The sequence below is a fragment of the Loxodonta africana genome, chromosome 6 (assembly GCF_030014295.1).
Source record: "Loxodonta africana isolate mLoxAfr1 chromosome 6, mLoxAfr1.hap2, whole genome shotgun sequence".
NCBI classification, from domain to species: Eukaryota; Metazoa; Chordata; class Mammalia; order Proboscidea; family Elephantidae; genus Loxodonta; species Loxodonta africana.
In genome coordinates, this window is record NC_087347.1 from 55,690,648 (window position 1) to 55,705,725 (window position 15,078).

The window sequence follows — 15,078 nt, forward strand, 5'->3', positions numbered from 1 at the left end:
GGCTCCTCTAAAATCAACAAAGATTAAAAAAAAAATAAAATGTATGTTAGAAATAATATATATATTTCCTTCTTAAACTTATTGAATGGTTAAGAGAGTTAACAAGGCCAAAAAATAAAACTCCCAAATCCATGTCAAGTAGAGACTGATCCTGAAGACAACATGCACTATAGGCAGACAAATCAAGGGTCTTATGCTGAGGCCATTCATAGATCCATCCAAATATCTAAAAACAAACAATAAACAAAAACAAGGGAAGTACCTAGAATTTTGCATAGATTGTATGTCTGGGGAAAGCTAACAAGCAAAAAAATTTTTTTTCCTTTTGAGAACATTTGTTTAGAACTCATATAGCCTTTTGCTTATTTAACATCTTTTTTACTTATTTTTTTTTCTACTCTCAAAGGAATTGATTCTGAAAAGCCAATGGTACGCCACCTGTTTTTAGAGCCACATTTCTGCTATATTTACTTTCTTTCAAAGGTTCCAGGATAATGTTTTATTTTTAGAATTACTGTATTAATTGCAAAATTCACTTGTGACTTTACTAGTTTTTAATAACTGTGGCATATGGCTGCTTACTATTACTAGGAAGATACAATTAAGTAGTTTTAATAAATGCTGATGGGACAGTCTGCCAAATAACTTGTAGTCATATTAACTACTGGCAGTTATGCTTCTCATAAAAAATACGTAACAAACAAATCTCTCCACATAAAAACACAAAACCAATCAACCCCAAAAAACAGAAAAGAGAAAAAAATTTGTAAATATTACTAATAGAGAAAGCATGGCACTAAGTAACTTGGAGAGAAGTCGTACATCTGTAACTAAATTGTTAAGATGAGAAGTTTTCTTGTCTTTAAAACAAAAAAAGAAGACGGCAGGGAGTCTGCACCAGATAACCTTTGAGATCACTTTCTAGCTCAATTTTATGATTCTAAAAAAATATAAGATTCATAGTAATTGAAAGTACATCAACAATCTTGAAAGGATGAACTTCAGCAGTTCACACTAAATTCCTTCTGAAAATTAAATCCCTTAAGAAGACAGTAAAGGTGAATATCTTTATAATAGATATTCTACTCAATATAAATTCTACTGGAATTAACAGTTCTTTTTTTTTTTTTTTTTTAAAGCAGGAAACCCTGGTGGTGGAGTGGTTAAGTGGTATGGTTGCCAACCAAAAGGTCGGCTGTTGCTACCAACCAGGTGCTCTTTGGAAACTCTGTGGGGCAATTCTACTCTGTCCTATAGGGTCACTATGAGTTAGAATCGACTCCATGGCAATGCATTTTTAGTCTAAAGCAATATTATGATACTCTTCATTTAATTTAGCAATATGTTTTTTTCTAAGTTTTAGGCAACAACAGATAAAGTAAGGTCATATAGTGAATAATATCAATTAATATTTTTCCTCACAAAGCAGAAAGAACCTGTAAATTTGGGCTGTATTTTTTGTTTCAGACTTATCAAATGGAAAACAACAAAAATTTGGAGAAAAGTCTTTATTTAAATACTTATAGTACATCTAATAAAAAAACGTCCCCGCCAAAGTCCCAACACTCGTCTGCATTAAAAAAATTATATATATCAAATGAAGACCTTTTGAGTATTTCTAGTTTCTCTTCACAATAGCCTCAGAATTCATTAAAAATATTTTAATAGTAATTTCATAACGAATAATTTTTTCTAAGTTAAAATTCCAATTGCTTGTTGTACTTAAAATGTTGGAGTTTCTTTCATCAAAAAAAAAAAAAAAACAATAAAATCAGCTTAAAACAAATTTATTGTACAATACAAAAAATAGGCACACTGGAAAATAAAAGATACATTATTAAATATACAAAGCAAATGAAAGAAAGCTAAACAACACAAATGTTTTAATCCAAACACTAAGATAAAATGCACAACATTTATGCTGAAAACAAAGTATTTCAGGGATAATTTGCATTTCAAATGAAATGTTAATGATGCCCCCCCCAGAAAAACGAATATGCTAATTTCTAAATGCTTGAATATCAAGAATCGGTAATGGCATAAAAGAAATTAATTAAACCCAACAATACTGAGTACTTTTCAGGAAGTTTATTTGAAAAGGTATTAAAAATACTAAAGGATTCAATGTCCTTAAATCTGGCAAAGTTTTTTTTTTTTTTTTCCTTTTCTTTTAAAGTAATGTTTGGGAGCCTATTCACAATGTCTTCCTCCTTCCATTCATTCCTTCCTCCAGTGAAAAATAATAAAAGTCCATTTTTTAATTTCTAGATGGCCATTGTAACATTCTACGAACACAATAGCTTAGATAACTACTTCATTTATAAGTATGTATTTAAGCATTTAGAAGTACTACAAATTAACAATCTAATTTTGAAATCTAAACAAATATGCACACAATATGAAACATCAAATATAACGGTTATTCAGAAGACAACTTGCTTTACTGTCTTAATAATAGTCATTTTACCACTTCTTCATTTTATAAAGTAAAACTAGCCTCTAAATGAAATAACAAAATGTTAGAATTCAGAGCAGAGCGGAAAAAAACTAAAGACCTCTTTCCAAACTATCAGGGCATTCACTTGCCCAAACCACAAACAGCTCTGGTGGAACTAGTACAAATATGGCACTGTCCAAAGGCAGAGCAGTGGCAAGGCCATGAAGAACCATTCTATTGTAAATGGCTGAACCAGATCATCCAGTTAGGATATGCATCTGTACATGAGAACATTCAAGTAACCGTAAAATCCTCTAAAACTAAATACCTAATTATTTAAATACATAAATTTAATACTTTAAGTTAGCCCAAAAGGTTTTTTACCAGCACCTTTGGGAGAGAATTTCTGTTCCTAACATCACAGTCCTCAAACTCAAGGCCTCATGTGATCAGGATTTTCTGTATCTATATTTACACTGGAAACCCTGCTAGCATAATGGGTAAGTGCTACGGCTGCTAACCAAAAGGATGGCAGTTCAAATCCGCCAAGTGCTCCTTGGAAACTCTACAGGGCAGTACTACTCTGTCCTATAGGGTCACTATGAGTCAGAATTGACTCAACGGCAGTGGGTTTGGTGTTTGGGTTATATTTACACTAGTACCTAAATTACCTAGTGAAATCTTTTTTGCTATACTGTATTTACTTTTTACAGACTTTGCCCTACCATATATATGCCATGATCTAAAGACACTAATCCCCAAATAAAAAATTTACAAGCTTAAAAATGAATTAAAAAACAAACAAAAAACACTTCAAAGAACTGTGGAGGGAGGAAGAAGTGTGAATAGCTCCTACAGAATTTTACAATTGCTTTGCTAAGAGAGCCTTTATATACTGTGAATTATTATTTGAAACCATGCTATGTAGAATCTAAAGTTCTTCTCTTAAAAAAGTGTTGATTCTCAATACTGCATTTTCATAACTGAACGAAAAGATTCAAATCTAATAGATATTTTAGTAGTATACTTACTACCTTCAGACTGAATTCATTTCTTAAGTACTCTAAAAGAATTCAAATTAAACAGACTTTGAGATGTTATAGGTTATCATAAAAGAAATATTCATTAGCATTTATGAAATTATTAGGATAATAAAATTATTAAATGCTAAAAACCAAGATTTGCCATTCATACTTAAATATAACAGAAAAAGTTAAGTGGATAATATGAAAATAAAATTGTTCAGGTGAACATTTCACTTAAGACACTGTCTTTCCTTCTGAGTAACTAACCATTATAGCTTTTTAACAACGAAAATGTCATTACTTCACATCTGAAATTCTTTGGCTGGAATGTTTGGGTAAGGTAAGACACTCCTGTATATGGCAATTCTTACAGAATAAATGAGCATAGAAGTTGCAAAGCAAAAAAGTGAGGAGACGACATATTTAATAGGGTTAAATAACCAAGCGATGTTTGATAAAATTTAAAATGAATGTTAAAAAATTTAAAGCTAATCTACCATTAAAAATAGTATAAATGTAAATTTAAGCTAATTTTATAATTTACTGCTATTTTAAGTAAAATAATTTGGGATTCATTATTTTTCCTTCTTTAGTTATATATTTACCATACAATTACTTTCTACTGCTACTATAGACATCATGTCAGTTTTAAAACTGAAAGAGAAAAAACAAAACGCAATGAAACTTACAAGTCCAACATGGGGAGTTTCAAATCTAAGAAATTACAGTTTTCTGTTATTATTTTAAAATGAAATTATCTGACTACATAGTCTAAAATTTTAATTATACCAAGAAAAAATTGAAGAAAAATTTTCCTTTTTGTATTTTTTCTTTAAAAGAAAGTAACTTGCTCTATTTGTAAATACTTTTTAAAAGACCAACAAATCCACTTTTTAATCTATTATCTTTACACAAAAATTAAAAAAAAAGATTTATGGCTCTAGCATCCAAGGTTGAGAACACACACACACACACAAAAAACTCAAATAAATATTTATAGTATGCAAAAAGCTAAATATGTTTGAAAGGTTAAATGAAGAACATTCTGAAACTATGACTCCTTTCTTTAGCTTTTCTCTCCCAGATTTTCCATTCTATATACTATAGTTGTAGAGATGTCCTCATTTGACTCAGGTGACACTTTTTTCCATACTGTCTCTTTTAAAGCAAGTTCTTGCTGGAGACTTTCATAGTCCAATGGTCCAAAGGAATGCTAGTTGTTCAAGCAACATACATAATTTATTAGTGCACTTGAGTGAAGAAAGGTCCAAGCTATAAAATGGTATTTTTCAACGAATGTTATTAAAATCTATTAACATTTTCACCCACCACTATTTGACATTGTGTTCCCATGTTACTCGTGTACTTCCACAGAAGTTTCTATTCTGTCGGGCTCTGGATTAATCCTCATATATTATCAGAAGTTATTCAGATTGGAATTAATGATAGAAAAATTTACTTAGCATGTATTAAAAACAGTTTCTATTTACAAGTGCTCAATATTCAAGTTTAATTAGATAATTTTACTATAAACATTTTCTATACGGGATGCAGAGAAACTGAATTAAAATCCTTAAGTCCCTTGGCCCAATGAACTATACAGTCCAAAAACTCTTGTCCCTGAAATTTAAGTTCTGATTTCTTAATACTAAAATAAAAAAAAAAAAGCACACACGAAAAAAGGAGTACATATGTGCAATAACATGAAGTTAATCCACTGACAATGAACAAATATGACTTTAAGGTAAAAATATCAGGAATATTGCATTAAACTCTTTTTACAGGAAAATATTTAATCTATAGTGGCCTACAAAATTTATTATGAGGCTTCATAAGGTCTCTCACTAACACTATAATCCCTTTCTCCATTTACATATCCATCCACTCAGGAGGTAAGAAGTCAAAATAAACTTCAATTCAGGACTATGACAAATATTAAGAGTAAAAACGAGACTTTTTAAGCTAAACGTATAGCTTTAGCACTTTCCAACGTGACTTCTTTACACAGAATCAATTCTAAAAATATTGCTTCAAATGGTAGAACACAGGGGAAGGAGGGACCATGCTACTAGGCTGACCAGCTCTAATTTAAATAATAAAGCAACAATATTTAATATCTATGTACTACTGGTCCAGGATGAAAACGTCAACAATTTGTTTACAATCATTTGTGATTAGCAAAGCCATGAGACCACTAAAAACATTAAGCTAAATTTTATTTAAGCAACTTCATTTCTTTCTCAAAAAAGTGTTATGTAATAATCTAAATAAGAGCTTACCCTTTGATCACCACCTTCTCTTCGAGGATCAAGTTTTTTTGCAAAGTGTCTCAGATTATCATAATTATGGAAATTGCACAGAGAAACAAGGTCCTGCAAATAGTTAAACAGAACAGGTATGAGAAATTAGCCATTCATCGGCTATTATTTATTTGTATTTTAACAAACTGTGCTAATATTGTTCAGCTTAATTATCTCATGGAAACCACCTCTGCGTGTTAGTAAGGCACCATGATGCATTGAGAAGAGAACTAAATGAGAATAAGACACACATACAAGTTTTGAGAAGACTGCTTACCCAAGACCTCAGCCACCCAAACTGTCTAACTTTCATATTCTATAAAATGGGGATTATAATAATAGACCAAATGAAAGAATTCTTCTACCAAAATATATCTACCAAGTAACTGTAAATCATCACAAAAACATAATATTCTGGTTACAATCTATTGTAATCTAATTTATATGTAACACAATGTCATTCTCTGGTTTGTAAAATTTAGAAGATTAAAAAATAAACCAGAATTTTAATCAATAAAGTCTGATGAAAAATTATGATACACAAGGCAGGCTCTAGGAAATACTAAATATAAATAAAACCAGATACTGAAATATTAGCAAGAACTGGGTGACAATATAAAATACAGAACCAGTCAAGAGTAGCGACGCTTTTAAAAGCTGTCAGTTCTTTTTGATTATACCCCTCCAATCCACCTGTAATTAATACTTAGAATTAAATTTCAGTAATGTGTGTAAAGGCAGTGCCTATTTCCTCCAAATACATATATAAAATAAAGGTACTTATGAATAAAAGTATTCAAAAAATGCAGATTAAAGGTGATACAATAAACTGTAATAATTCTTAAACTATGTTGGATTTCAAATTACTTTTCCAAGATTAGAATCTTTTGATGAGCTTTTGAAAACTGAAAACTAATTACAACCATGAAAACTAAAACATCAAACAAATGTAATTTTCTATGAGAATGATTATATGGAAGCTGTCGGACAGAGGCAACCAGAAGCACCTTATGGCTTCTGTGAATACCTAGTAACTGGCACACAGGCAATGCACCAAGAATCAAGCAACCACAGAAATGGGTAAAAAACAGAATCGATGGATGGCTCAACTTATTTGATCATTATTTTTATTAAAGAAATATGCTTACATGACAAAAATGAATTCCCTTAACACTGTTGCCCATCTTGTCCAGAGGAGGAGACCAGCACATCATGCCCATGACATTGGGGACAACTAAAAGAATGCCCCCAGCAACTCCAGATTTTGCAGGAAGACCAACCTGAATACAATGTGGAAAAAAAAAGGACACTCAAGTCAACATTTTAAAATGAAAAATGTTATGCCCATTAATAGGAAAATTAGTTAATAAATTATATTATATACTTATATAACATGGAAACCCTGGTGGCGTAGTGGTTAAGTGCTACAGCTGCTAACCAAAAGGTTGGCAGTTCAAATCCACCAGGTGCTCCTTGGAAACTTTATGGGGCAGCTCTACTCTGACCGATATGGTCGCTATGAGTCGGAATTGACTCAACGGCAAAGGGTTTGGTTTTTGGTTTGGTTACTCATAAAACAGAATTCCAACATTAAAAATAATGTTGGAGACAAATATTTATTGATCTGTTTATAATAAAATGCAAAACAGTTATAAAACTGTTTGGAATGCATTCAAATTATAGGAAAATATTTCGAAAGATACACTCCAAGGGGTTAAAATAGATTATATCTAAACTATGGGGCTATGGATGTTTTTATTTTTCTTCTTGATTATATTTTCTATTCTAAAATAAACACATATTGCTTTTAAATATGAAAAGTTATTCTCAACAAAAATATTTTACAACAGGAAAACAATGACGAATTATGTCTTCCCAAAAGATTATCTGTGGTATACTGCCAGAGAAAGGCGTGAAGAACAAAGACAAAATGATAATTCAAATTAATTCTCTTCAATTTTTTTTTAAAGTTCACATTATGCAAAACATTTATGTTACATTATCAAACAATTAGGATAAAAGACAAAATTAATGTCACCAGGGCAGTGTTCATGGATGGCTTAATAACATGCAGACATTGAGTACCTCTTGAAAGAAGTACACCTATGAGGTAATCTTGCACAAATTAAACCAAAAACACCTTAATTGGGTTTACTAATTTACAGGAAATATAAGGGACAATGGAATGGATGTAATTAGCAAAATACAGACTGTGGGAAACAGGAAAAATGACCCAGTTTTTTCAAACAAAAATTAAGAAAAATAGAGAGTGGTCAAGGGGAGACCTACTGATTAAAAGAAAATAAGGGGAGGCATTATCAACCAATCACAATGCATGGCCCTTATTTTTACCTCGAGTCAAATGAATTGTAAAATAATGTAACAATAATTTATAAGACAATCCAAGAAATACGAACATTACATTTCGATGATATTAGATATTAATTTTTATTTTAGATTTTTAAAATATGTAATAATGATGCCAAGGTTATGTTTTTTGAAGAGTCCTTTTCATTTAGAATTATATACTGAAATATGATGACTCAAGCAGAGAAGTAGGTGTACATACAGATGAACAAGACTGGCCATGTATTGATAATTAATTAAGCTCGGTGCTGGATACAGTAGATTTGTTAAATGAATCTCCCTATGTTTATATGTGTGAAAATTTTCAAGTTAAACAAAAAAAATTTACAAGTGTATTATGACTTGTCATAGCAGAATGAAGTAAGAAAAGTCTATATACATTTTGGAAACCCTGGAGGCGTAGTGGTTAAGTGCTACGGCTGCTAACCAAGAGGTTGGCAGTTCAAATCCGCCAGGCGCTCCTTGGAAACTCTATGGGGCAGTTCTACTCTGTCCTGTAGGGTCGCTGTGAGTTGGAATCAACTCGACGGCAGTGGGGTTTGGTTTATATACATTTTACAAAGGAGTCCTGGTGGCTCAGTGGTTATGTGCTCGGCTGCTAGTCTAAAGGTCAGTGGTTCAAATGAACCGGGCACTCCATGGGACAGAGATGTGGCAGTTTGCTTCCATAAAGATTATAGCCTTGGAAACCCTGTGGGGCAGTTCTTCTGTCCTATAAGGTCAGAATCGACCCAATAGTAACAAGTTATATATTTTAAAAGCAGCAAATGCACAACAGAGATTAAAGAAGTACATTTTTTTCGTTAAGTTTTAACTTTAATATATTTTAAATCCTTTAAAACATCTATGGCTGTACCTGGAGGCCTGGTAGTGCAGTGGTTAAGAGCTCTGCCGCTAACCAAAAGGTAGGCAGTTCAAATCCACCAGCTGCTCCTTGGAAACCCTATGGGACAGTTCTATTCTGTCCTATAGGGTCACCATGAGTCGGAAACAACTCGACAACAATGTGTTTGGTTTTTTTTATGGCTGTGCCCAAGATGTTAAACATCACATCTATGAACTCTTCCTGAACTTAAGGAATTCTTGAGGTACATAATCGCCACAATGCTGAACATTAACAATTAAAAATAAAGTCTGTTAAACCATGTACATTTGAATGCCTTAAAAGTAGAAGTGACAAGGGTCTATAAATTAAGTATCAAGTACTTAAGAGCACCTGGGAAGACTGTTTAACTGTATTACTTAACAATCCTGTAACAAATTAACCTTTTAAAAAAGTCTCTCTCAAAAATTAATGTACAGCCTTATAAGCAAAGTTAAAGTTGCATTTTTAAAAGAACCAGTCCAGACTAGCTTTTTGCCAGAGAAAATAAAAATGTAACAATTACTTACATGGAAAGCAAACTGCCCTGAGAAATCATACATGCCACAGGAATGCATCAAACTCAGTGTATTTCGAACAGCTTCAGGGCTCAATACTCTTTCACCAGTAATTGGGCAAAAGCCACCATTAGCCAGTGTTGCAGCCATCACACTGGCTGATTCACAAGTCACTTCAATGGAGCATAGCTAAAACAGAAAGAGAAGTGAATTCCAAAAATTTAGGTTCATATTACTTTTAGTAAAGTTGACTCCTAAAATAATCTACTTTATCTGCTATTTCATACAAATCTTTATTCCAAAGGGATTTTTAAATATAACTTGAAGATATTCCAAAGATTTCAATTGGCTGAAGTCCTAGCCCCTTTAACATTTATCCTGATTTGCCCAAAGGCTGATTTAACCACAAAATGATTTTTTTTTTTTTTTAAGAAATACCAATTAAATTCCAAAGATCATTTCCTAATTTATACTTAGTATTAATTACAGTGTTGTTCTTCATAAGGTGACATGTACCTAATTTGACAAAATCCATCTTAAGGGTACTTTCCTGATACCCTGATGGATGTTCAATTAGATACTGCCCTTCTCTGAAAAAAGTAAGTACGGCTTCTATGGCTGTCTCTTGATTTTTTGACCTGAAGTATAGAAATTTCACAACAGATTGACAGAGCCCGAGCTATAATAGAGGAGCCCTGGTGGTGCAGTGGTGAAACGCTCAGCTGTTAACCAAAAAGTTGGCAGTTTGAACCCACCAGCTGTTCTGCAGGAGAAAGATGTGGCACTCTGTTTTCATAAAGATTTACAGCCTTGAAAACCCTATGGGGCAGTTCTACTCTGTTCTATACGGTCCCTATGAGTCGGAATCAATTCGAAAGCAGTGCGTTAAGCTATAGTGGGCAAAGTCAAATGAGTATACCAAAGAAAAATAAACTTTAACATACAAAAAAAATTCCTATGGGCTAGGGGTGAAAAAAAACACTACTGGATAAAAGTGATACTACACTTATATAGTACTTTATCGTTTACAAAGTAATTTCACACATATCATCTCGTGTTATCTTCGATGTAATCTGAGAAGTTAGGTCAGATGTATGCCATGGATAAAGAAACTATGGCTCAATAATTGAAATTAGGCCACATGGTTAATAAGTGACCAGGTTAGACACTGAATTTTATATTGATAATCTTTGGATTTCAAATTATGGTTCTTTGCACTGACAGTATAAGTAGATTTATACATTATTTTGTTTGCTCACACTTTACTATTTAAAATAATATTGTAGAAAGGGCACTGCATGAGGAGATAGGTATATCTGGTATATTTCTACTTCTTCATCCATTTGGGCAGGTAACAATCTATGACCTGGCTTCCATCAAAATCTACTTCATTATCAATCTCCCTTGTATCTTCTATAAGGTTACTAAAAGGCTAAAATTAAAGTACTTTCAAAAATAAAGAGAAATAGGTAAATGCAAGGTAAACAAGAAAGTAGCAATAATGTGGCCTACTATATAGCTTCACAACACAGATATCAGTGCAGTGGTACCAACGGCGTAAACTCTATAAAAATGAATCAAACTGAAAATATGCGGGTGGGAGGGTGTTCAGGAAAGCTATCTTAAATTGAGTTTAATACCACAGCAGATTATTATGTGAGTGTCCCTCCTCCACCAATACGGAGGGCTATTCTACCTTAGAAAAAAATCTACTGTGTGATTGCAGAAATTAACAATTACTTTCCCTAGCACCAGTTAAATCAGAATATAGTACTAATAAACAATTTACAAAAGATATCAAATCAGCTAAGAAACTGCCACTTTACAATGCTGAATACGAGCCCTCCGATAAACAGGATCCCTGGTGGTGCAGTGGTTTAAGTGTTTGGCTGCTAACCAAAACGTCAGCAGTTCGAATCTACCAGCTGCTCCTTGGAAACCCTATGGGGCAGTTCTACTTTGTCTTATATGGTTGCTATGAGTTGGAATCAACTTGATAGCAATGTGTTTTTTTTAAAAAAAAAAAAAAAAAAAAAAAAACAGGATAAAGAAACAGCTTCCCCCACAGAAAATTTATAAGCTAATAAAACAGCTTATAGGAAACCAATCTCTAGGACTATACATTGTTTTTGACCTTTCTTGAATACATTGTTTCAGAAAAAGTCTCCTTATTACATTGAGGCATGAATTTTTTTGAGACATGGGCACCAGACTATTTCCTGTTATCAGGGCGTTTTTTGAAAGTCCATGGGAAATGTATTTTCTCTTGGCCTAGAGTCAAGGTTTCAGAGACATCTATATTCTACAAAATGTGGCACACCCATTTATGAACACAGTTCATACAGTTAAAGTAAATTACCTGGAAATAGAAGTCTAATATACCAACCATGTCTGTGCCTTCTGGAAAACACTGAAAAAACAAAAAGAGAGAGATTGTTAAAAATACAGAAACACAGGGAAAAAATACATGCACATGAGTAAAAGGAAAAGTGAAGATTAAAAACACACACAAATATTTCATTTTAACTGAAAATAAAATAGCATGTAACCTATAAAAGGGTGTAACTATGAAATAACTAAGAAAAACAAAATAAAATTACAACACATCATATAAATTCTAGTTTAACTGACAATGATGAACAGATTCATAATTTATATCTCATGTTCCTGGACTAGCCACTTAAAAAAATCAAGTAATCAATAATAAACAGGCATTATACTTTGGAAAAAAGAGGCTAAATCCCAAGCAAAATTTACATTAATTGAACTGATCAAATATTTGAAGCACTGATCAATACAAATCAATTTAATAACATTAACAATTTGATAGGACTGACTCCACTGCTCTGCAAAATCCTGTGCACCTTAAATAGTAACAGGTAGTTGCTTAATGGCTTTTGTTGAGTTCTTAGCATAAATCTTCATATATTTTACTAAATCAAAGAGTAATTTGAAATAGAAACAAAACTTAAAACCTTTTTTTCTTTTAAGTAATATCCTATTGCAAAATTCCGATCTCCACTTTCTCTTTCAGACTGAAACCTGGGAGGGGAAAAAAAAAATTCGTTTTACTTATTTACTGTCTGTAAAATTGTGATTATAGTTTAATGTGTATAGCAAAGTACAATATAAAGAATACTAAACTACTCAGGAGTGCTGGGTTCCAGGCCCAGTTCCATCAACAGGCTAGTTACGTGGCCTTAGGCAAGTCATTTACACGACAATTCTTTCAGCCATAATTTTTCTCAGCTATAAAAGGACGGAAATGAACTCAGACCCTTTCTAGTTCTCAGATTTCATGAATAAAGAAGTTAATTTAAAAATTATCACATATTTCACCTTTAAAATACATGAAAAAAATTGCAAAACTTTCTGGCTCCCCCCAAAATACAATAAATAATCAATTCCAACTGAGGGAATACATGGAAATTTCACTGAGAGAGGGACACACGAATTGGACTTTCAGGACTCACTGGATTTACAGATTTCGGGGAGAGAGAGCCTAAGAAGTGGCAAATTCAAGTAGCATATACAAAATTATAAAGGCATAAAAGACAGAACTTCATTGAAGAGTGACGAATATTCTGATGTATCTGGAACACAGTTCATGGAGGCGGGTGGACAGACATGAAATTAAAAATGGAGACTGGGACCACATTATCAAGACTGATAAATGCCAAAGAGCATAAATGGCTCTTGACTGCCTACAAAATAAAGCCTGAAACCTTTCCAACAGCACCATTACCTTATCAGATTTATATTTTAGAAGGATATTCTGACATCAGTTTGGGAAAGGAGAAGAAGAAAGGGTGAGTGACGTATTAAGAGAGTAATGAGAGCTGCAGAAAGCCTGGATTTAGGCAGTGGTTTCAGGAATGGAAGGAGAGGTATGGTTAAACACGACAGCAGTTGGATAAGTTTTCTAATCTGACTGGAAAGAGAAAGAGGGTGAAGTCTGGTACAAAGCCTGGATTTCTATCATAGGGTACTTAGAGGATTCCTGGAGCAAAGGGCAGTTTAGAAAGAAACTGAGTTTTGACTTAGATTCAGTTTAGATACTTGACATATCAGTATACAAGTGTCCAGAAGGCTGAGGATAGAAGAACAAGTGTGGGTGACACTCTTTGTATTATTGATTACAATGTCACATTCTAAATTTATACACTGTGTGGACACATTTCAATGCCTCTATGTTCAGAAAAAGGGGTCCTGGTTGCATAGTGGGTAAGCACTGGGCTGCTAACCAAAAGGTCAGAAGTCCAAACCCACCCAACGGATCCATGGGAGAAAAGACCTGGCAATCTGCTCCCGTAAAGATTTCAGCCTAGGAAACCCTATGTGGCAGTTCCACTCTGTTGCTAGGAGTTGGAATCAATGGCATGCAACAACAAAATTGTCAGAAAAACAATGTTGGAAATGGAAAAGTTCTTTAAAATGTGTATCAATTTGCCACACTTTGTTTCAGACATTAATACAATATAGAAAAAGGACTAACTACTCAGCAGTCATTACAGTGCCTGGCACTTAGTTCAGTTCATCAAACACTATACGAAGTGCTTATTTTCTGCTAGATACCGGTGACACAGAAATGAATTGGAAGAGGCGAAACTCTAACCAGATCCTAAGGAGGGTAGAGTGTAATGGTGGTGACTGGGCAAAGGGAGACAGAGAATAAGTCCAATAAAATACGGTGATATGAGAGCACAGAAGAGGCAGGATGAGAAAAAAAAATACCTAAGCTGATAAATAAAAATCGGGTAGGCAAACCACATGACATTCTCTGTTTCCCAAAATATAAAGCAGTAAGAAGGACAAAGCCTATCTTAGTCATTATTAATCCCAAAACTAACTAACCTTTATCTAATCACAAGGAAAACCAAACCAAAAAACCAAACCCACTGCCAATGAGTTGATTTCGACTCATCGCAACCCTACAGGACAGAGAATTGCCCCATAGGATTTCCAAGGTCTTTTTTTAATCTTTAGGGAAGCAAACTGTCACATCTTTCTCCCACGGAGCAGACAGTGGGTTCAAACCACAGACTGCTGATAACCACCGACCATTTGGTTGGCAGCCTAGTGCATAACCACTGCCCCACCAGGGCTCCTTTGCAAACCATCAGACAAATCCAAAACAGGGACTACTGACTACAGCCCATATCTGGCCTGCCATCTGTCTTTATAAATTAAGTTTTATTGGAACACAGTTTCAATCTTTATGCTTTCCACTTCTGAAGTAACTGATCAATGAAAACCTTATGAGTAGCTGCAGAACACTGTCTAATATAATGCCAGAATATGAATCCCTCAGGTTGGAAGGCATTCGAATTACAACTGAGAAAGAGCTAATGATGTGGATGGAGTCAAGCCTTCCAGACCTTCATTTGCTAATGTGACATGACTCAAAACAAGAACAAACAGTTGCAAATACCCATTAATAACTGGAATGTGGAATGTACGAAGTACGATTCTAGGAAAATGGGAAATAGTTAGAAATGAAATGGACTGCATAAAGACCAAATCAGCCAGTCAAATGGTCTGCTATGCTGGGAATGACAAATTGAAGAGG

General features: G+C 33.5%; 1 protein-coding gene across 9 annotated transcripts in view; it reads right to left on the reverse strand.

The window, feature by feature from the left end:
- GLS (glutaminase) overlaps positions 1 to 15,078 on the reverse strand; it is a 77,915-nt gene that overhangs the window by 21,319 nt on the left and 41,518 nt on the right. For 7 of the 9 annotated variants that reach the window (XM_010602677.3, XM_023542699.2, XM_023542701.2 and 4 more), the window contains 5 exons: positions 12,485 to 12,551; positions 11,869 to 11,919; positions 9,522 to 9,698; positions 6,911 to 7,042; positions 5,742 to 5,834 (listed from right to left, as the gene is read on the reverse strand). In XM_010602677.3, coding sequence (XP_010600979.2) covers positions 5,742 to 5,834; positions 6,911 to 7,042; positions 9,522 to 9,698; positions 11,869 to 11,919; positions 12,485 to 12,551 — 520 coding nt within the window. Of the gene's footprint in view, positions 1 to 1,114; positions 4,735 to 5,741; positions 5,835 to 6,910; positions 7,043 to 9,521; positions 9,699 to 11,868; positions 11,920 to 12,484; positions 12,552 to 15,078 lie in introns of those variants that run through there. The other 2 variants (XM_010602685.3, XM_064286886.1) reach the window with 2 other exon arrangements.